The sequence below is a fragment of the Odontesthes bonariensis genome, chromosome 3 (genome assembly GCF_027942865.1).
Source record: "Odontesthes bonariensis isolate fOdoBon6 chromosome 3, fOdoBon6.hap1, whole genome shotgun sequence".
Taxonomy (NCBI): Eukaryota; Metazoa; Chordata; class Actinopteri; order Atheriniformes; family Atherinopsidae; genus Odontesthes; species Odontesthes bonariensis.
The window spans coordinates 29,760,054-29,783,908 of record NC_134508.1 but is presented as its reverse complement, the minus strand read 5'-3'; the positions used below and the strand labels follow the sequence as shown (position 1 = coordinate 29,783,908).

At 40.7% G+C, this 23,855-nt stretch overlaps 1 protein-coding gene across 2 annotated transcripts in view; it reads left to right on the top strand.

Moving 5' to 3' along the window:
• Window positions 1-3,316: 3,316 nt before the first annotated feature.
• LOC142377413 (A-type voltage-gated potassium channel KCND3-like) overlaps window positions 3,317-23,855 on the top strand; it is a 137,694-nt gene continuing 117,155 nt past the window's right edge. For both annotated transcript variants that reach the window (XM_075461503.1, XM_075461501.1), the window contains exons 1-2: window positions 3,317-3,743; window positions 4,491-5,659. In XM_075461503.1, the coding sequence (XP_075317618.1) occupies window positions 4,560-5,659 (1,100 nt within the window). In that variant the 5' untranslated portion in view covers window positions 3,317-3,743; window positions 4,491-4,559. The remainder of the gene's footprint in view (window positions 3,744-4,490; window positions 5,660-23,855) is intronic.

The window sequence follows — 23,855 nt, the reverse complement described above, 5'->3', positions numbered from 1 at the left end:
CAACATCTAGTTGCACAAATTGCAAATTGCATCTAAATGATTTTCGAACTACAAAAACTGCAGAAAGCACATGACCCCTTCTGGTACCAGTGTTTTATTTGTGCCTTCTGGGCTACTGTGGAAACGGGGCAGTGAAATGTAGTAGAATGCCACTGAGGGCAACGTGTTGGTTTTTAACACACATTTAACACACCTAAAGCTGGGCATACACTGTGCGATTTTTTTCAATCGCGGTATTCAGCTGCTGCTCATACTATACGAGTGAATCGCAAGGGTTAAAACGTCACAGCTCACGATTCCTGTTCTCACACTGTACGACCCGATGGTCTGATGCGATCTGGCTGCTCACACTGCCCGATCTCCAAAATAGTCGCACGAGTGAAAATCTTGTCGACATCGGGCCAAAAATCGCACAGTGTATGCCCAGCTTAAGGAACCAATCATATCAATTTGCAGTGTGAAACTTAAGCTGGGCAAACAATGTGCGATTTTTGGCCCGATGTCGACAAGATTTTCACTCGTGCGACTATTTTGGAGATCGGGCCGAGTTTTGGCTCAATCGTGCCTCTCGCATCGTGTAGTATACATGGGGTAACGACAAACGATTAAGCCCTCCCGACCACCTCCCGATCGATCGGATAAAAATCAAACTTGTTTGAAATCCTGGTCGCCCCTCGTGAAGCTCTCGCACAGTTGAAGCAGTTGCACGAGCCGATTTACCTCATCCTGTCACACTATGCATGCGCGAACATAGGTACGGAAGAGAAAATTGTCAACAGAAGAAGAAGAACACAACAGAACAGCATGGCAGCGACCGAGTCCGACGTGTCGTGTAGTGTGAGCAGCCAGATCGTATCAGACCATCGGGTCGTACAGTGTGAGAACAGGAATCGTGAGCTGTGACGTTTTAACCCTTGCGATTCACTCGTACAGTATGAGCAGCAGCTGAATGCCGCGATTGAAAAAATCGCACAGTGTATGCCCAGCTTTAGCAGGTAGTCACAAAGTTAAACGTCTGTGTGTACGTAAGACCATGCAGGCACGTACAGAAAACACAGCTCTGACCAACAACGCCACTGTCAGTCAGCTGATTCTGTCATGCTTGCTTGCTATTTGAAAACAAATTCACTGATATGGCGCCATGCCACCTTTATGTGGCCGAAAGGAACAACAGAAAGCAGCTTAATGAGGACATCTTTTTTTCTTTTTTCTTTGCTCCAATATAGTGTATGAAAAAGGCTTTTGTCATGTCAAGAGAGAAGGGTGTTGGAACAGTGTTGAGGGCCAGCACCTGTAGACAGTGTCAGGATCTGGATTTTTGGTTACGTTTTTGTGACTTGGTTATTGGTGTTATTTTTATTCAGTACTTTGTGTTTTCTTTATTAGATCAGTCTTTGTTTAATTTTAGTTCTGTTCCTCTTGGTATTCAGTTGTTTAATTTATCCTTGTGTATTCTTTGTGTTAGATTAATTTTCAAGTTGGTGTGCTCTCCCTCGCCCCCTGTGTTCTGCCATCTCTCTCTCTCTCTCCCTCCTCAGTCTGTCTCCTGCTCTCTTCACTCTCACCTGCAACCCGTTACCAATCAGCCACCAGTTCCTGCTCCAGTAATCACCTCCCCAGTATACATGTCTTTCTTGTTCCACTACTCCTCGCTGGATCCTCATCCTATACCTTGGTATTCTTGTTTTATCTGTATTCCTAGTCTGCATTCCTTGTCTGCATTCCTCGTCTTTATGGTCTCACTCCTGTCCCTGGTTTTTCCCCGTCAATCCTGTCCGCAAGTATTTAAGTCTGTTTAGTTATTTTCTTAGTTTTTTGTTCAGTTTAGTTTTTCATTACTCCAGCTTTGCTGCGCCTTTTGTTTACATTTATAAATAAACCCTTTAACTTCACTTTTTGCCTCTTGTCCGTGTCTGCACCTGGCTCCTCCCTTAACACACCATGACAGACAGAACCAGGGCTTAACCTGCCTATGCCTAACAGTTCTATTTAGCTGTGCATATGACAACTGAAACTATTTTATCTGCACTCTTCGCTTTTAATTTTATTTATTAATTGTTTTTTTATGTTTTTTGGAATGTTTTCATTTGCCTTCTTGGGATTTTATGTAGCTGTAAAGCACTTTGAATTGCCTAGTGTATGAATTGTGCTCTACAAATAAACGTGCCTTGCCTATCCACAGAGTGGTGCATCATAATGAAGATCTATTTAGCTATTTCAAGATTTGATGGAATGATTTTCACTGGAAAAAGTTTAGTTTCTAGGGGTTTAAAAATATGTTTAGAAGAAAAGGCTTCATTGATAAAGATTATTGTATCTTTTAATAGATTCTCGGAGAAACATTCATTGCACGACTGATCTGATAAAGTGTTTCTGAGCTTTGGCAAAGTCTTTCAATAAAAAGAAGCAGCTGAAAAGGCACTTACAATCAGGGCTACCTGAGGTCGGTGTAATCTTTATCATCAGCTTGAACTTCTGAAAGCAAACAAACATTTGTAAAAGAAAGAAAACAGAAAATTGGGTTTACACTTTCACTTTTTCTCCTAACAGATTTGAAATGAAATTTTTAAAATGATTATCCAAGAATCCATTCTCCGTGAATCAGAAAATCGAAGAAAATGGATAACTACATCAGGCCCCCAGTCACTCAGCACTGCTGCAACATCTAGTTCTGCTGAGGTGGTGACAAAAGTCTTGCCTGATATGTGAGCCTATCTGACCTGATGCTGCAAAAGATTTTGCATTATCTCATGTACCTTGCAAGATGCCAGCCGATTTCCGGGATAAACTTAGAACCTTGGAAAAACTTAATCCACAGTGGCCTGCATTAAATTCAGCGCTCGCTGGTAAGTAAACTTCAGTTCATAATCTTGTAGAAGATTTGGGTTTAGATATTGACTGTTCAAATCTTTGTTGCATTTGAATGAAGTCATGTATGAACGTTGCCACCATGGGCTTACGTATTTGAGATTTAGATGTATTGCGAACAAACAGGCTGTTATTTTTGCCCCATCCCTACAGAATGATAAAAAAAAAAAAGGTACAAAATCCAGATTTTAAAAAAATAGTCTAACACAATGTCCATTTTTCATTTAGTTTTAAACAATTCTAACAAAACAAGTAAAAAAAATGCATATTATCTTTATATTCTGATCAATATTCTGTCACTATTACATCAGCAACAGGGTTTTAGGCCCTACTTTATTTTAAATCCTCTGTTTGACAATATCTCCGTCCTTTATCAACCTTAACAGCATTTACTGCTGTACGGGAAAAGCTCAGTGTTGAATGGTTGAAGTGACAGGTGATTCTGTCTCAGATGCTGGTAAATTGAGGCAGAGTGGAGGAGGAGTGATGACACGGAGCTTGCACAGTGAGCGAGAGTCACATTGTAGTTTGTGCAGGAGAAAAGGAGGCGCGCTATTCCTCTCCATCACGTTTCACTTTTCAAAACTGACGGGGAAACCGAGAAGCCAGGATGTAGGGTTACATGATCTCGCCGCATACCGTTTCTTCTGAGTCCTGTTCTCCCAAACTGTGCTTAATTGTTCAGTTTTGGTCGCGTTTCGCTGGAGTTTATCGATCGATCCAGCCGAGGAGTAGAGGTGCTGCCCGCCGGCTTGGCTCGCTTGATGGATCCGAGCTCCTCTTGTCTGACTTGGACCTGCAGACACAGTGTTCAGTGAAACTCTCATGTCTCGGATTTGAAGAGTTGGGATTTTGTTCCCTTCTTCTCCCGTTCGGTGAGTATCTTTGTTTCTGCCATCCTTGCGTTGCGAAATTTGCCAAAATGCATGGAAAAAGTATTTTCAGCTTGCAATGCGTGCACTGCACATCAACTTTTAATTTTTTTTCCAAGAACGTACACGAACAGGAGCTGTTAGATTCTGATGACACATTGACAAGGTGATATTTCAGATGCATTTCAGATAAATAATACAACAGATATCGCCTGATTAGATTAAAACATGTAGTAATCATGTTCCTTATTTAGATTCAACAGGTTTGTTGCAGTCCTTGACAGTGTTTCTCACCCAGCTGTAATGATGCAGCTCAGGCCGTTGTAGTGGTGTGGTTGTAGTTTCTTTATTAATGTATCTTATGTTTTACTGATTAACTGCACTGCATTCACTGATCATTTAACTTTGCTTATTCGTATTTTGGGAAAAGGTTGGCTAAGATACAAAAACACACCAAGGTTGTTTGGAAATTGAGCTTCAGTTGTTGCCTCTTATCTGCTTTGCTGTTGAAATTGGATGACATTTTGGACTGATTCTGTTAGATTTGGTCTGAAGTAGCAGAGAGATAACAAATTTAATGGAGGGAAAAACTGATTTGGAGCACAACATATATCAAGCTTCATGCTGATTGATTTACAATCGCAGCAAATCAATGGCAAATGTTGATGATTTGGTCGATCGTCTCGTGCTGCTGTTAATTTTTACCTTTATATTGTATATCTTTTTTTTTTTTTGGCATATATTCTTCAGATGCCTATTCATTCTGAGGACGCTCTAGTCTGAGGTTGAGGAAGACTACTTCCAATATTCTGCTTCGCAATGGCAACAGGAGTAGCAGCGTGGCTTCCTTTTGCCAGGGCAGCAGCCATTGGCTGGATGCCTGTGGCCAACTGCCCCATGCCCGTTGCACCAAGAGACAACAGCAAGAGACAAGATGAGCTGATCATGCTTAATGTGAGTGGGCGCCGCTTTCAGACATGGAGAACAACTCTTGACCGCTATCCAGACACGCTGCTGGGCAGCTCTGAGAAGGACTACTTTTACAATGAGGACACCAAGGAGTACTTCTTTGATCGTGACCCTGATGCCTTCAGAAGCATCCTCAACTTCTACAGAACTGGGAAGCTCCACTACCCCCGTCATGAGTGCATCTCAGCCTACGATGAGGAGCTGATTTTCTTCGGCATCATACCTGAGATCATTGGGGACTGCTGCTATGAAGAGTATAAGGATAGAAAGAGGGAGAACTTGGAGCGACTGCAGGATGACCAGGAGGAAAACAAGGACATGAAGCAGCCCAACATGAACTTCAGAGAGACCATGTGGCGAGCCTTTGAGAACCCCCACACCTCAACTATGGCCCTGGTCTTCTACTATGTCACTGGTTTCTTCATTGCGATCTCAGTTATCACCAATGTGATAGAGACGGTGCCCTGCGGTTCCACCGCCAACCAAGACATGCCGTGTGGCGAGCGCTACACGGTGGCGTTCTTCTGCATAGACACTGCCTGCGTAATGATATTCACAGTGGAGTACCTGATGCGCTTGTTCGCCGCACCTAGTCGTTACCTATTCATGCGCTCTGTGATGAGCATCATCGATGTGGTGGCCATCTTGCCATACTACATCGGCCTGGTAATGACCAACAACGAGGACGTGAGTGGCGCCTTTGTAACACTGCGCGTGTTCCGAGTGTTTCGTATCTTCAAGTTCTCCCGCCACTCGCAGGGTCTGCGGATCCTGGGTTATACACTCAAGAGTTGTGCTTCAGAGCTTGGCTTCCTCCTCTTCTCACTCACCATGGCGATCATCATCTTCGCCACGGTCATGTTCTATGCGGAGAAGGGCTCCAGCTCCACCAAGTTCACCAGCATCCCAGCTTCATTCTGGTACACGATTGTCACCATGACGACATTAGGGTGAGTAGCAGTCGTATTGCAGATTGTACACATATTTATTTCATATTTGTATTTTTATTTGTTGTTGAACAAAAGTAACTATAACTGAGTGAAGTGAATTCCCCAGATGTATTTGTTTGGATTATTTCAACATATTGAATAATTTAATACGACCACTTTGATTTTCAAATGAGCATTGAGACAGTCTGCCCCATTCTTCAGTACAATACAGCTTTTTTGAGGCTGCCAGTGTGAGTAATGATGGGCAGTGTTGCATTTATATGTGTATTAGCACAAACACATTATGGTATTCTGTTTTCTTTACTTGGAGCCTGTTAAATAATAAGACTGTGATCGAACAAAAACAATCAATACATGTCAGTACTGAAATCACTGATGCTGCCCAGATGTGTTTGTGCACCAAGGATATTACTGGTTAAATGTTGCCTTTCTTAATTTTTTATTCTCTTATTTACTGTAGCATTTTTCTTCTGTCAAAATACCACTCGACTCAAGATGTATGCGAGAGCTCAATATTTATGACATTTATACTAATATTGGACACAAACAGTGAATGGTTTTGATCGTATGAAAGTAAAAATCTCGAGGCATTCAGTGTAAAAAAGCTTTGCAATTTTACAGTCTTACAAAGTGACATCTCTCCTCTGTATGTCTGGAGGTGAAGTGTCCCCTGAGAAATGTTCTGTCACCTTTATAATGATTCCTCCCAGCTCTTAAAGGGGAACTGCGGTATTTTCAACATTAAGCCTCTTTTCTGAGTCTTCTGCAATGTTTTAGAACCCCCCTCACCGCTTTTTTGATGTTTACTGCTGTCTCCGGTATTTGCCTAATTTTGATTCATCTCAACCTGCTTCAGAATGGCATGTTCATGTCCTAAAAGGTCCGTAAAAGCACCATAAACGTCCGTTTTCAAAATAATCAACTCACCGGAGTGGTTACTGGTGTGCACTGGAAATCCATATCAGACAGCAGTAAACATCAAAAAAGCGGTGAGGGGGGTTCTAAAACATTGCAGACGACTCAGAAAAGAGGCTTAATGTTGAAAATACCGCAGTTCTCCTTTAATCTTTTCCTCAAGTGCGCTGAGATGCCATGAATGGCAAGGTGAACTTGAAACAAGTTCCTTGAGTGTGAGGCAGATCTGAAGAATAATTATTAGTTTCTAAGAATCTTTTTAAGTTCTTTGCTCAGGCCGTGATGCTATAAATGTAGATGGGGGAGAAAAATGTCATGACACCATGGCCAATCATTTTCACGGTTTCGGTGACTTGGATGAGTGAAAGTGTTTTTTAATACAAATGACAGTACAAGCAGGCGGGGAAAAGTACATCCAGTTTCTGTCTTGAAACAAAACCCACATTCCTTAATTTTTAAATCCTTTGTTAATTTTTTCATCCCGCCCATACTCACAGTAAAATGATTTCTTCCCGACTAGATTTCAGCATAAATGTTGGGACCCACTTGCTGCTGTGTACAATTACCTTTTTAAGCTCAACAATAAAAGGCTTCAGCTGTTTGTTAAATTAGATTAGTTACAGGATGAAAACAGCTGCCAAGATTCAATGTTGACTGATGATTTGCTTTCTGTATGAAATTAGGGAACGATGTGAAAATTGTTACACTTCAGCAATGCTTTGTCCCAGAACTGAAGGTGTTGACTCCCCATTGTTTGTTTCACTTCACCAAAAGTCATTTCCAATTTCATAAACAGAGTAGACGAGTCTGGAGTCAAATGTGAATATTAAAATTTAGTGTTTCCTGTTAAAATATGTTAATGATTTATTACCTATCTAAGTATTTTGATTGCTGTTCAATCAGACAAACTGATTAACTGATAGTTAATCAACTAAACATTTCAGTCCTATTAAAGTCGTTTTAATATAAGAATGCTTTTATATTGTACCACCACTACAACTCAATGGAGAAAAACCTTGAGATTTATAAATAATGTTACTTTCTTTGGATTGTAAGAAACTGGTCTCAAAGCAAAATTTTTAGATAGTCTTCTGCTACTCATGCTGATGATCATGAATTGTGCATTTTTGAGTTCAAAGTTTTGTATTTCAGTGAGAAGTTTTGTGTCTTCTGCAGAGGTGATGTTGCCTGGTAAGACAGAGAAAGGAGATTGTTTTAATGCAAGCCATGTTGTTTCTCTGACCTTAACTATGCTGTTTTTAGTACAACTGTATTCATCAGTTTTATTTTTGTGTAAGTGCAAAAAATAGATAAATAAATAAATAAAAAGGGAGAAATTCGTAACCAAGGACACAGATCAATAGATGAGGGTCTCACTCCACATTTATTAATCCCATAAAAACTCAGTGCTCCTCGAAAATGGTATGTCTGGAAGTCCTTGCAATGAAAAAAACCTTTCATGGCATTACAAAAGCTTGGATATGACTCAAATTCTTTTTCCAGATTCAGTGAATGTGGATCTATGTACAGATATGCTAATCCGGCTCACCCACATCTCTGCCCAGCAGCAGATGACACAGGTGCTTTTTGCCGGGTTCAATAATATTAAAAATGTAATGTGCGTGCTAGGAAACTCATTGCTTGTGTGGATCAATTGCTAATGCCAGCAGGTAGGAGTGAGAATAAAGAACTGCATATTTTCAAAGACTGGAAACCTTTGTTCTCTCTGGTATTTTTGAAAAGTCACAAGCCTCCAAATAAACTTCTTCCACTTAGCTTGTAGTTTAACATCTTTGGGTAAGACATGGAAGCTTACAGAATCTATTTCCTACTATCACAACCATAAAGAAAACACGTCAGGTCTGCAATCTTCACAACAAGATCAAAACACTGCAATTTTTCCACCTTTCTTCTGTCTTTTTCTCATTTCATCAGTATCCTACAGTATTCCTCCAATCTTCTACATGGAAGAAACAGGTAGTCTGACCTTGTCTTTCTGAGACCGTAGGTGGTGCCCTGCACGTTCAAAGGAGAAACCGCCAGCCATAGCATTGATAGCTGATTTTGCGTTATATGTCTTGTTACATGTAAAAATAATATTCTTGGATCATGTTAGCAGGGTTAAGAACTTGATATTCTGCAGAAGAGAGATTTAAGCTGACAATTTCATAAACCTTTGTGTGATTACAGTGACCAGTGACATTTAGTGTCGGTTAAAATACTTGTTTAAGAAGGGCCACAGGATATATTGGAAATTAATCGTTATCGTAATATTAATATGCGCTATATGAATATCACAAAGACAAAATCAATACTGCAAAGACATTTTAACTTGACATTGGACAAGCACGTATGTATTGATGAGGACTCCATTTCACTGAGAGGTAGTTCTGCTTTTGTGCATGTTCTACAACTGTCTAGCATACGGTGCAACAGATGCAAGAGACAAACGCTGCAAACTTCAAAACACATGCCAGAAAAAAACGCGCTGCAAACTTCAAAACACAACGGAAGTTCGCCAGGCCACTAGGGGGTCTCAACCTGTGGGATAGGGGATCGACTATGGGAGATCTACCATATTAATGAAAGAGAAGAAAGTCAAAAGGTATGTTGTCATTTGTCTTTTTTAAACACTTGGCCATAATCTTTTACCTTATTATAGAAGAGCAGCGGAGTTATGTCGCTATAATAAGGTAAAAGATACGGTCAAGTGTTTAAAAAAGACATGAGGACAACGTACCTTTTGACTTTCTTTTCTTTCATTAATATGGTAGATCTCCCATAGTCGATCCCCTATCCCTTTTTTTTTTTTTTTTTTTTTTTTTAACTTTTTATTTTGGATTTTGAATTTTGTACAGAAAGAAATAAAGGAAAAACAAGCATACAACATACTCATGGGTGTAACAGTATAGGGTCACATTTTTCTCAATACATCGAAGTACAGTGTCACACTATTCCAGGTACAGTGCATACATGATCCATTTTTCCCAACGTTCAACACATTTCTCCAATTCCAATCTTAAAATATAAGTCAGTCTCTCCATACAATAAACTTCTTTCACTATTTCCCTCCACTGGTGCAATTCTTGGGGGTCAGTCCGGAGCCATTTTCGGGTTATAGCCTTTCTACCACATGCCAAGAGAATCTTTAGCAGATATTTGCATTTGTGAGGGACAGATTCTGGTATTTTACCTAGATACAAAGTAGTAAAAGAGTAGTCTATTTCCATTCCCATAATCTTACATATTTCATTAGTTACTTCCCTCCAATATGGTTGAATTCTTTGACAAGCCCAAAAGACATGAAAATGATTAGCCATAGCGACTCCACATTGTCTCCAACAAAGCCCCGGACTCTGAGAGCCTGATTGCAAAGCTGTTATTTTAGGAGTGATAAAAAACCTCACAACATTCTTCCAACCAAACTCTCTTTATGATCTTGAGTTTGCAGTGGTTGCTTGTGTCTCACATATCTCCATCCAAGACTCATCTGATATTTCTGTACCAGACTCCTTTTCCCATTTTTGTTTGATGGATAATGTAGTGATTTTTGGAGGTTTGCATACTTTCATATATTCGTGAGATCAGTTTTTTAATGTTGTTTTTTTCATTTGCTTCATGAAATATGGAGATCAGGTTATATTCTTTCCCCGTTTTGATTTGTGATATTTTATTAAAGTAGTCTCTGGCTTGTAGGTATCTAAAAAAATCGCATTTTTCCAATCCAAATGAATCAGAAATTGCCTTGTAACTCTGAAATTTACTGTTTGAAGTGAGTGAACAAAAGGATGTGATGCCTCTCCTAATCCACTGTTTAAAGCTCCCGTCCAGTCTTGCGGGTTCAAATTCTGGATCATATGCTACCCAATTTAAGACCCTGGTCTGTTTCTCTAGCTGCAATTTCCTCAACACCTTAAACCACAGTCTAACCGAGAATAGGGTCCATTGATTCAAGCTGTTATAATTCTTTTCTCCTTGGCTTTTGTCTCCTGATATTGATTGTATTGGAATATCTGTCTGTGTAATTTCCAAACACTTCCATTTTGATTCATAATTTGGTGTACACCAGTATACTAAGGGTTTCAATTGTGCAGCATGATAATAGTCCTGTAAGCATGGTAGAGCTCTTCCTCCCCTCTCCTTCTTCAATTGCAATGTCTTGAACCGTACCCTCGGTCTTTTAACGTTCCAAATAAACCTTGAAATCCACCCGTCCCATTCATCAAAATTGTTTGGGTGGTATCTCCAGGGGTAAGAACTGGAAGAGATAAAGAAAACGTGGCAACACATTCATTTTGATGATTTCTATTCTATTGCTCATATCCAGCGGGAGCATCGTCCATCTAGAGATGTCTGATTTTACCGCTTTGTTGATGGGGCCATAATTAATTTCAGCTTCGACATATCTTTTGGTAGATTTATTCCTAAATATTTTATTGTGGGAGAGTCCCATTTAAAGTTGTACTTCTTTTTTATATCTGGATGGGGAGTATAATTAAATGTAAGGGTTTGAGTTTTTTGAATATTTAGCTTGTATCCAGAGTATGAGTTGTAAGTCTTTAATAGACACATCGATCGTCGATCCCCTATCCCACAGGTCGAGACCCCCTAGTGGCCTGGCGAACTTCCGTTGTGTTTTGAAGTTTGCGGCGCGTTTTTTTTCTTGCATGTGTTTTGGAGTTTGCAGCGTTTCTCTCTTGCATGTGTTTCGGAGTTTGCAGCGTTTCTCTCTTGCATGTGTTTTGGAGTTTGCAGCGTTTCTCTCTTGCATGTGTTTCGGGGTTTGCAGCGTTTCTCTCTTGCATGTGTTTTGGGGTTTGCAGTGCATGTGCTCTGGTCGTTTTTGTGATTGCCGCAGTGTACTATTGCACTGTTAGCTCATAGCGGCCGTGTTGTTGTTGTTGTTATTGTGGGCTATCGGGAGGCTTATGGGGGCTTTTTACATGTGCGGCTAGTGGGATGACGTCATTGACGCGCACCGCTGCAGCACAGCTCATTCACTCCGTCCATCGTACTCAAAGTCGTCGTCCACGTCGTCAAAATCTGATAAACATCCTGCCATGCTGCACTAAACTAGCAGTAGCAAGTTTAACATCCATTAGGATAATTGGTGATTCTAAAAATGACCCTGTGAGTGAGTGTGAACCTTGACGGTTGTTGGTCTCGTTTGTCGCCGTGTGGCCCTGTGATGGAGTGCTAAGGCTCCAGGGTGTACCCTGCCTTTTGCCCAATGACAGCCGGGATGGGCTCCACCACCCTCGCAACCTTGAGTTGGATGAAGTGGATGTAGAAAATGGATGGATTGTTTTATTGGCAGGGCTAATATACAAACTTATGCCTTGTGTACACCAAGAGCGACCTACGCTAACTGAGCGCCAGAAATCATTATTTCTCTATGGAGGGTGAGCGAACTGAGCGACCAGAGCGAATTCCAGCGATGAAACTCAAGCTAATATTATGGTAATGAGCTATGACGTGGTTCTGCGAAAACCAATGACAATCCACAGATTGTAGGGGTCCGACAATCCGCGGGGTTCGCGGAAACAGACGTGTAAACTTTGGTTCCTAGTTCCTACGTCCAAAAATATGTCAAACAGTAGTTGTTTCATCCTGAGACTGTTGCAATTGCCGTGTCGAGTGCTTCAATACAATAGTGTAATAACCCCACGCATACCTTTCTCACTGCAAGTAAGTTTTATTTCGGATTTTATTTAGAATTTATTTTATTTTTCACAGCTGCCTCTGCTATTCCTGCTCTTCTCAGGTGTACCTAATGTAGTTTTACATAATTTGTAACGTGATGTATATCTTGTATAACAAATTGTAAATAACAACACGTTTATTCTAGGGGTGGAACGGTACAAAAAACTCATGGTTCGGTACGTACCTCGGTACGGACCCTACGGTTCGGTACATTTTGGGTACAGTGCCGAAGGAGGCGTGTAGCGAGGTTCGAGCACATGTAATAGATATCTGAATCCTGCCTCTTCTACAGTGGAATATGGGCGCATGGTAGATGCGATGTAAATTCCAATTGCTTCGGTAATTTTTTTGCTCTGCATGTATTTGTATCCAGGGGTTGTTGTAATACATTTGGGAGACGTAATTGGTTGGGTCTTTTCATGGTTTCTATAGAACACACCTGACGGAGGTGTGTGGTGGTTGGTAGCTACGCCCCATGTCATGCTATCACGGCTGAAATGTTTCCTCATAAGACACAGACAGAACCGGCGGATGTTTAATAAGTTAAACTTACACGTTGTCTCCTTTGTCTGTGGCGCGCTGCTCTCCTTTCTTCCTTCATGAAATGAAGAAGTATCGCCTGCGCTTGATCCTGACTCTCTGTGAGCTCTTCCAGCCTCGATGTTAGACGCCTGATGTGATGTACATGATTAATATCACCATCATGCAGACCATGAACACAGTGGCCTCCCCGCTCTCTATGTTAGCTTCTTTGTGGTGTTTTTTCTTCTCTCGGGTTTTATTTTGTTCTGTTTTGGTGTTGAATGTGGCGCCAAACGGCTAACACGTCACTGACGCGGACTGCTGCGTGCGGCGCATCAGTCCCAACTCATGTGCAATGCAGACTGAAACAGCTCCGCTGGGGAAGGACAGTTAACAGAACGAAATTCGAGTAGGACAGTTCTGATAACTGCATTCTTATAACTACTCTGTCCGAAAGCGTATATCTCTATGGACCAATCAGAGCTTGCATGTGGCAGTGTTTAAATGGGTCCTGAAGGAAACTCTTGCAAAATAACAGTTCCGTGTTCAGAAAACTTCCGTACCGTGTGTATTCTGCGTGGAAATGCGCGTACCGAACCGTGACCCCCGTACCGTGACCCCCGTACCGTGACCCCCGTACCGTACTGGCCCTAGTTTATTCCTGTCCCTGCCCTCTCTTTCCTCCTTTGTTCTTTTTCGCGGGGGTGCGTCACAGCCGCGGGGCCTTTAAAAAATTGAAGATTCTAAATGTGACGTCACGAGCGAACAAAGCTACCAAAGCGAATTCTCAAGCGAAGCTTCTCCAGCGAAGCTTCTCCAGCTACCTCCGCTACCAGGCAGCGTTGGTCACTCTTGGTGTACACGCAGCATTAGGAAACACTCGGTGTCACACTTGAGCTGCAGAAACTCAGATCAAGACAAACACAGCGAGCAAGCTAAAACATAATCTAATGAGGATTTCTTAAACAACTCATAGATCTATTTTATCTCGGAGCATGTTTAATTGAGTGCAGGAAAGCCTAGGACTTTGTTAGCTCTAATAGAGACCCGCATGCATGAACATGCAAGCGCAGCCAGGAGGCTCTCAAAAAACCAAGAGCATATGAGAAGGAAATCATAAAGCACAAAGAGGGAGAATATAGGGCAAGTATGCTGTGGTAAAGTCATCAATACTCCACTTTATATTCACACAGCAGATGGTTGTTTGCCACTATAAAAAGGTTTGAAATATTGTTTAACCTTTTAAGTGAACTTCTTTGAAGAGATACCAAACAGTAGAACAGCAAGACTGTTTTTTGTGTGTGCGTGTGTCTTCATTATAAAGAATGAGCCGCACAGAAACTATGTCAACAGGACAGGTCAGTGTGTGGGTTTTAATGCAGCACCTAGTTTGACCCTCAACAAGATTCCTAATAATGTGATCTTGTATCTTTACGGGTTAGGGTCTTTATTTATACATTTTAATAAGTATGTTATGTATGCCTGTTAAGAGGGACACATGTAACTGAAACATATTCAGATTAGTAGAAATCAGATTTATTTTATTTTTTTTTGACAAAAGAAACCCACCAAAACAATGAAAAGCCAAGGATATCTAGAACAGAATAGCTCTTATTAGTCTGTGTAATGTGTTCAAGCTGAACAAGCAGCCTGACCTCACCAATGCCATTGTATTAGTGCATACTGTATATGTGGCTTCCTATGTGTAGTTTATTTTTGTATCAAACTTTCAATAGGATCATAATGCCAAGGTGAAAGTGTAATTTACACTTCTGAACAATCTGAACAATGTTGTTGTTTGAATTTCATACAGTTATTTTGTTTGCGTTGAGATCCAGTAGGCTTTCTCAGATACTGTTGGAAATAATTCTGATTGTATAAAAATCTCTTTTGAAGGATACAAACTTCTTTTGTCTTCAAGGATAAAACTCTCTTCGTTTTGTCATAAAATCAGGTACCTGTTCAGCACGACACTTTTCTTGATTGTGTTGAACCTAAACATCATACAACCAAATTAATCAGTATGTCTGAAATTTTTCAAATGTATTTGCTTGAAAAGTATGTGCCTTGTGATCCAACCACCTTAATGAGCAGTAAGTGTCTGTAATATGCATACGACTCAGTGGCTCTTCCTGACTGTTGCCTTGTGATTTGTTTACCTGCTGCAGGGACATATGTTCAGGTGATGAGGTCACTAAAAACCCATCTGTCAAGGCACATAAAAAAAAAGTCATAAGAGACTTTAATCTAAAACAGTGATGGTATTTTTCTAATCCTTCTGGGCTCTTAACTGAGCTCTTCTGGTGGATTTTTTTTTTAAGGTGATCTTTTAGTAAAACAAGATACCTATATGTCTGTCGAGTCAATAATATTAATTTTCAGCTAATCAAATAGCTACATGTTGAAAATTCCCATTGTCATTGCAGATGTTGATGAAGCTCAACTTATCCAATCCTTAAAGCTGCGGTCGGCAACTTTTTTTTTAGTCATATTAGCGTGAACTGTCATGGGATTCTGGAAGTAGAATATTAAATAGGCTGTTTAGGAAAAATAATGAAATCTGTAGCTCCCTCTGAAGCCTGTAATCATGCTTGCAAAAACCGAGCGCTCCCGGCTGTTTTTAAAGGATAAGACCGGTTTTTTGACATTGGGCCCTTGATTTCACATTATAACATGATGTTCTACTCACCCCTGCTTGTTGTTGGTCATTTGGAGCTGTTCCGAAGATATTCGCGAGGCGTCTGGCTGCTCTCTTGAGATATTCGGCCATGAAACGGTTTCCTATGGGCAAGTTTATACAGGCACAAACTATGCTGTTTATAATTTATTAATTACTGTACACTAGGACTGATAACGTGGAGGTGCGTCGCTTACTTAAAAAAATCCGGGTTACTAATTTTGAATTTAAGCCGAATGAATAAATAGGCAGCAGGTCTGTGGGCTGTCTGTGGCAGTAGCACGACGATGACGTCAGTAACACCCACTTTAGACAAAAATTCAAAATTATAGTATAGGGTATAGGGTATAGTATAGGGTGGAGGAATCCTACCTGTCAATCACAGCTTGTGCACACGCTGCTGAGCGTGAGTCTGCCCCAGCTTGTGTGCGCTCACACTGGTGTGAATTCACGTGCACAACCTCGTCCACAGAGGGGGAGGGGTTTGGGGGGCGATTCGCAGCTTGTTAGAGGTTGGGGGAGGGACCTGAAAGTTGTATCAGTTCGAATTTTCCGACTTTAGACTCGGTATTTTGAAAACCTGCCGACTGCAGCTTTAACCTTACTTCAGTACGTTCCCATTTTTTTTAGAACTATACTCACTGACTATCCTCCCGACATCTTCCAAACTCCCCAATGACGTTGCTCAAAATCCAGACATACGCATATAAATGCACATATATTGACACATTATTAAATAACCTTTATTATGGCCTTTTAAACTTTGTTATTTCATTTGGGTGTCTAGAAGCATAGGTTGAAATACTTTGGTGTTAAATAACGTGCTTGTTTCTCATACTATTGTTGCTGCTCTGACTCCTGTCAACTTGTCTCAAACATTATGTTTAAGCTCCTTTCTGTTTTAAAACCTTCTCTCTGAATGACACTGAAAGTCTCCTCTGATTGGTCAAAAATAATGAAGTATAAGGCAGTGTCTCATTATTTGTTGGAGGTCTTAAGAAACAGCCATCAGGCAAGCATGATGCAAGTGGTGGTGTAATCAAACGAGGGAAGAAAAGTCTGGACTATTAATGATGTGTTTCAGGCAGTGCTGGAGCAGCATCCACTGTCAGAGAGAATGACTCCGTTTTAAGCAGACTTTGGGCTATTTAACTATGCAGATCTAGTTCTTGCATATAAAGCTATGTATCACATTGAAGAAAAGGAAAAACCCCAAAAGCACAATATATCTACTCTGAACCCAGTCTAAAAGGTTAAAGTCCTGAATTGTAAAACTGCTGACAATGCAACAGTGTTAAAGGTTTAACCTTTAAAAGCTAAAGGCTCTACACCTTTAATGTTGACAGTTAAATAAAAGGTCTTTCACAACATGAATTTGAGTTAGAACTCAGAAGAGCACATACACACTTTAAGATGCTGATTCATTTACCCTTGTTCGTCGTTATTTCCTTTGATCTTGTCTTGGCTTTATGACCTTCCTCTCTACGTCCTCTCAGTGTCTGCATGAGCCCAGACGACGCAGCGCAGCAGTTCTGGGTAATGGGCTGGCGCTGAGGGGGAGGTGGGGGTGGCTGACTGGCTGTATAATCAGGCGCTTTCACTGTCCATGAACAGGGGTGTTAAATCAACCTCAGGTGGTTGATAAAAAGATCTGGATTCAATCTCAGCAGCGTCCGCTCCCTGCGGCTGCCTGCCGACGCTGGCACTGTCGGGGCTGGCCGGATACGCCGTCGCTGTCATCAGGGGGACAAGATCCGATGATGAGGAAGGAGAAAACCCTCTCTCAAAGTGTTGTTCTCCCCTTTCCTCATCCCCTGGGATACTCACAGGGGAACAGCTATTTTGGGAACACCTGTGTTATGCGTGAAAGGGAGTCAGTAGCTTCTGCCATAATTTGATGTATGATCCAGGCACCGTGGATGACAGTGGTCATTTTTACCTGCACTGAAAGCAATGGTTCACTGCCGCACCACAGGCTCTCCCAAGTCTCCCACGCCTCTAAAAACATTATTAACCCAATAATGGGAGAAATATTAATGAGGTGTGCATTGAAATCTGACTCTGGTGTTATAATTAGAGTGATTCTCCCAGATGTAGAGTCCTGGTCCTGGACGGAGGCTTGTTCTAAAGCAGAAAGTGAGAGAAAAATGTTGTTATGCATGTAGGTCATGTTCTCATCTCTGCTTTAATCAGGGGCTATATATAATCTGCTTCTTTCTTCAGAGAGACTTTTAGCTCGCTCCCCTCTGTGTTCTCTGCTCAACATCTCTATTAGACAAAGTGGACTGGGCCCAGGGGCCAGAGGCAGGACGAGAGAAGTCAGACGAGCTGCGCTTTGAGCTCAGAGTTCTGCGGTGCAGTGTTGATTGAACTGAAAAAATGCCTGGGAAAGACAAACAAATAACACTTACTATCACCCGGTTTTACTCTTGAACCACAATGCAACATACCCATGCAGACACACATATGGTAACTATTGTTAATAAAAACAATCATTAAAGTGAGGGATTTGTTTTATTGCGTCTCCATTAAACTTTAAAGCAGGGGTCTTCAACGTTTTTCAGGCCAGGGACCCCCAAACTTATGGAGAGTTGGAGCAGGGACCCCCCTACTATTTATATGGCATACAATTGTGTTTTATATTTAACGGGGCCTAGTGCCGTGTATAACAATGGCTACTCTGTTATTGTACATTCAATATTAAGCTATTCAAATAATACACAGGTTAATAGATTCATGTTTTTATTTTAAACAAGTGCAAGGTATAGGGTGGCCGTGCCACTGCCATTTATAAACAAACATCTTGCATACAACACTGAGCTATTCAAATAATCCACAGATTTTAACTTTAAACATGCATGTAGATGGGACAATGAATCCTCAAACCATCTGTGGATGGCACACGTTTGCACACAATTTGTGAGAAAAAACTGTTTGAAAATTTTTATTTATTTATTTATTTTTTTTAAATTGTCTAATCAACCAAAGATTTCGCGACCCCCCCTGCAGTACCTCCACGGACCCCCTGGGGGTCGCGGACCCCCTGTTGAAGACCTCTGCTTTAAAGTAATGTGAGAAAGAAAATGCACCTCTTCTAATTTTAAGATTTTACACATAAAGAAAAAAAATCTGGCTCTTACCTCTTAAGATTAGGGAAATACAACCTCAGATAAACATTACAACATGACATGTTTCACTGTGTCGTCTATTTTCAAAAAACTAAACCAAAATGCAGAAGCAGTGTGTGGAAAACCTAAGTAAACTGCTTACTGTTTCCTTTGTGATTTGCTGGGTGAGTAACAGCCAGGTGCTGCAAATCAAATGCATTTGATTAATTAATCACCAACAAGTGTTGGTAATACCAACACTTGTTGGATGTACCGATACTGGTATCAGGTATCTGGCCGATACTGTTCTAACATACTCTTACTCATACTCGTTAAAGTTAACCGATACCATGAACCGATACATGAAGACTGCGATCAGAGGGTGTCCAAGTCCTGGTGTGCAATATACAACTACAGAAAATATTTTTATCTCATTTACTATATTAGTACTTTGTATGTACTCATTTCATAATACAGAGGAAAACTCTATCCCCTAAAAAATTATTTAAAAAAAAAAAAACTCAGAGAACCCCGTATTTCGTTGTAAACGCAGTTGCGCAGGTGGGAATTATGAGACTGTGACACATCAAAGTCTGAAGGACAACATGAAAACAGAGAAAGAGCGCTTTCTTGTGCGGAGCAAACCACCAGTGCAGAGACTGCCGACAACCCACTACCTAAAGAAAAGAGGAAAAAAAAACTGTCAGCTGACAGTATCATGAAAGTTACCGTCTTAGCAATTGTCAGCAATCCTCAGCCCGAGTGCGTCCTGTCGGGAGAAGTTAGCTAATGCTAACTTAACTGCTAGTTAGCTAATTCTTCTGCATCGGACTACCTAAGCATCTCCCACCAAGCGATTGAGCACCTTCTTCTTTTCCCCACTACCTGCCTGTGTGAGTTGGCGTTCTCTGCTCTGGTTAAACATGAAGAACAACAGGAGGGCACGGCTCTCTGTTGAACAGAAGGTGCGAGTGGCCCTCTGCTCAGTACCACCGAGGATTAAAGAAACCTGCGCGCCCCGACTCACTAATTTGTAAGTAGGCAAAATATTTACAATGGCACATGTTTCTTGATTGCTGAAATGTTGCATTGATAAATTGTAGTTTAGGACCATGAACAATGCAGCTTCCTTGCATTGACAGTTCTCTGTGCTGAATTTCTGCGTGCTGAGTTTCCTTTGCCTCATTTTTAATTTTGTGACTTGTCTGGTTTAAATGACTGTTGCTGCTTTGATGAAGCCTAATTTGATAAAGTTTCAAATTAATTTATTAAATATTTCGTTAATAAATATTTCATGAGTAATAGTTGTCTTGTCACACTGTATCTGGCATTAGTAAATAATAATGCACATTTACAGATATTTTACATGATATGAGTGATAACACGTGTTATAAGGGCTATTTTGCACAATAGGTGTGCCTTGAGATTTTTACTTGTCCTTTGGTGTGCCGTGGGCACAAAAGGTTTGGGAACCACTGGGCTAGTGAGACCGAAACCTGTCTTCCAATTCATTAAATTTTTTTGTGGTAGAAGTATCGGCATCGGTACTCGGTATCGGCAAGTACTCAGATCCAAGTATCGGTATCGTATCGGTTTGAAAAAAAGTGGTATCGGTGCATCCCTAGTTGAACTGGTAAGACCTTCAGTGCAGACAGTTCAGTTGATTGAATGAAACAAGTCAGCTGTGCTGTCGCAGGGTTGGAACAAAAACCTGCACCCACACGGCCCTTTCATGGACCGGTTTGACACCCCTGTTCTACAGTGACAAAGATTATTCACAAATGGGAAACATCCAAGACAGTTACACAATCTACCCAGTTTTATCTCGAGTCTTGTAGAGAAACTACAAAAAAACCTATGAGCTACATCTCAGACTCGACACGTCTCAGCATGTTAAATGTTAACATTCATTACAGTACAATTAGACAAAGACTTAAACAAGTACGGTTTCTTTTGAAGGGTTGCCATAAAAAAGACTCGACTCTCTAAAAAGAACACGACAGCTCAGCTTAGGTTTCTAAAGTTTTATCTGAGCCAACCACAAGACTTCTGTATAATGCACAGCACCATGTTTCCTGAAAATTAAACACATCATATACACAACACTTCATACCAGCTGTAAAGCAGGGTGGTGAAGAGGGGATGTTTGGGCACCTTAGGGGTTACTGAGTCGACCATGAAGTCTTCAGTATACCAAACTATTCTAGGGTCAAATGTGAAGCCACCTGTCCAACAGCTAAAGCTTGGCTGAAACTGGGTCTTGCAACATGAAAATGATCCAAAGCAGAGCAGCAAATCTACAACAAAAAGGCTGAAAATCAAAGAAATTCTTAAGGCTGTGTTCGAAACCGCATACTACATACTTGCAAACTGCATACTTCCATTCTGCATACGGCATACTGATTGATCAGACAGTATGCAGAGCGTTTACCTACAATGCATTTCGCTCTTGCCCGAGCCGAAATCAGCCGTCCTGAAGCTGATTTCGCTTAAGCTCTAAACTCTGTAAACTTTAGCAACATTTGAAACATTTTCAGGCGAGAAAATAGTCGTTGAATGAATGAATGAAAACTTTTATTGTGGACTCAATGTTCCATAAAAAACACATACAACACATAAAACATTAATAAAATAGACAGTACAACACAAACACCAGGTAATTAGGACACAAACATATACAGACATCTATACCAGTGCTTCCACATTTCAGAGAAGTATCTCGTATCACTCTGCCTGGTATCACAAAGTAAAGATAAAATGGCATTGCTGGACCCAACAAGTCTACCCATAAATGTATACATAAAATTCCTCAGCAGAGCATGAAAAGTGGGGATGTTAAAATTTACAAATAAAGTGCAAGCACTTGTCCATCTTGGTAGCTTCTGAAAAATCCTAAAAGCATCATTATATGCCACCTGCAGCTTCTTCAGCTTACCTGAATGGTATTTACACCATAGGTTTGCTGTATAAAAAGGAGTGCAGTAGGCTCTGAAGAGATTGACCTTAACATCATCTGTGCACATATGGAACCTGCGTGCCAACATATTAGCTTGTGCATACAATTTACGGCACTGACGCTGGATATCTTCATCACACAGGTCATCCGTGATGATGTGACCCAGATACCGCACTTTACTCACTACATCAAGGGAGCCGTTAGATAAAGAAAACAAGGGAAAGTTTTGTTTTTGGTCCTCCTTAGTTCTTACAATAACAATTACACTTTTTTTATGATTGAACTTGATGTCAAATAAAAGTCCATATCTGGAGCACACATTAAGCAATTGCTGTAGCCCAACACTATATGGGGACATAATTACCAGGTCATCAGCATAAATGAGATGATTAATTATCCTGTCACCCACCATACACCCAGTTTTACACTGCTTAAGATTTTTGGATAGATCATCCATATATACATTGAATAAAACCGGGGATAGAATACCACCCTGTCTCACCCCATTTGTTACATAGAAGGGTGTAGATATACTAGCACCCCATCTTATTTGCATGGTTTGATTGGTATACCAGAATTGCAGGATCCTAATCATGTAGGATGGTGTACCTCGCTGTTGAAGTTTGTGATATAATTTCCCATGGTTTATTCTGTCAAAGGCCTTAGAAGCATCTCGAAAGCACAGAAAAACAGTAGAATTATGTCTTTTGTACTTGTTTATGATTTATTTGAGAGCATAGATACACTGGTCAGTTCCAAGTTTGCTCTTAAAGCCAAACTGGTTGTCTGTGGTTTCAACATAATCACTGAGCCTATCTAAAATAATCATATCTACCACCTTAGAAATAATGCTAGCCAGAGCAATTGGCCGGTAATTATCTATGCTGGAAATATTGCCTGTTTTGTCTTTAATCACTGGCACTAGCAAAACTGACATTATCGTTACAGGTAGTATTCCATGCATTACAAGCAGTGTTGGGTAAGTTACTTTAAAAATGTAATCCGTTACAGTTACAAGTTACCTTGTTTAAAATGTAATTGTAATGTAACTTTTTGGATTACTTAAAAAAAGTAATGTAACTAATTACTTTTGGATTACTTTTGGATTACTTTTACCTATTTATGGTAGCCTATTATCTGTATGATTCCATCTGTATTTATCACATTTATTTATACCATGCTATTTTTCTTTTCATTGTACTGCCATAACTACATTATACATTCTCTGCACATACATGCATTTCCCTAGGTAATTGATCTATTCTGCACATATCTATTAACCATCTTTCCTTACACTAGCTGTAAATAACTGCATTTTATCTCTAAATACTGCATGCTATACAATCTGCACGCGTTACACTTGATAAGATGCCAAACTGCATTTCATTAATACATATGCAATGACAATGAAGTGCTCTACTTTCTTTGCACACCCTTGCTTGTGTGTGTGCGCCAGTACTTCCGGTGAAAACTTCCAGGTGATTTGACAGCTAGCGCGTCAGGTTAGGGCCAGTGGCCGTAAACAAAGGTTAACTTATAGCCGAGAAGAAAGATAATAATATAACGTAGCTAAAAAGACTAGCTTTCTTCAGTAGCCTTGATGCTTAATGCTTACCGATTTAGCAAGCCTAGCAGCCTCGTTGCTAATGCTAGCCGCCGTAACGTTACCAACCATACCCGACGTCAAGGAGTTGGTTGAGCAGGGGCAAGATTATGGGGCTGGCAGAGTTAACTTCATAATGGGTGAGTGCAGGTTTCATTCACTTGTTTTCATTCTTTCACAGGATTGATTCACTTCATTGGTTTATCCGATTGCTGGCCGCCGAGCCATTATGTGTCTGGGTTTGTGTAGGTTACTGATCATGGTTGTTAGCAGTCGATAGTCAGGTTGTGTGATGTGTGTGTGAGTGTGTATTTTTTCTATGGGTACATGCCATTGACTGTATGAGCGGTCTGTGCTCGTTTTTTTATTTTTATTTAATTAGATTGGAGATACTAATTAATACTGAGGGGGGGGCTGGTCCCGGGGAAAATTGCCAGGGCCGATTTTTTTCCCCGACCCTGCCGCTCTGTACTTCTGTCACTGCAACCTCGCACAAATTGTAATCCTGTTAAGTAACCCCCATTCTCACTGAATGTAACTGTAATCTGAGTACATCGTTTTTGCTTGTACTGTAACGGATTACAGTTACTTTTATTTTGTATCCTTTTACCGTAACGCCGTTACATGTAATCCGTTACTCCCCAACCCTGATTACAAGACCAGTAAAACACATTGAAAGCAGGATTGGTAGCCTCCGACAGGCACGTTTTAGA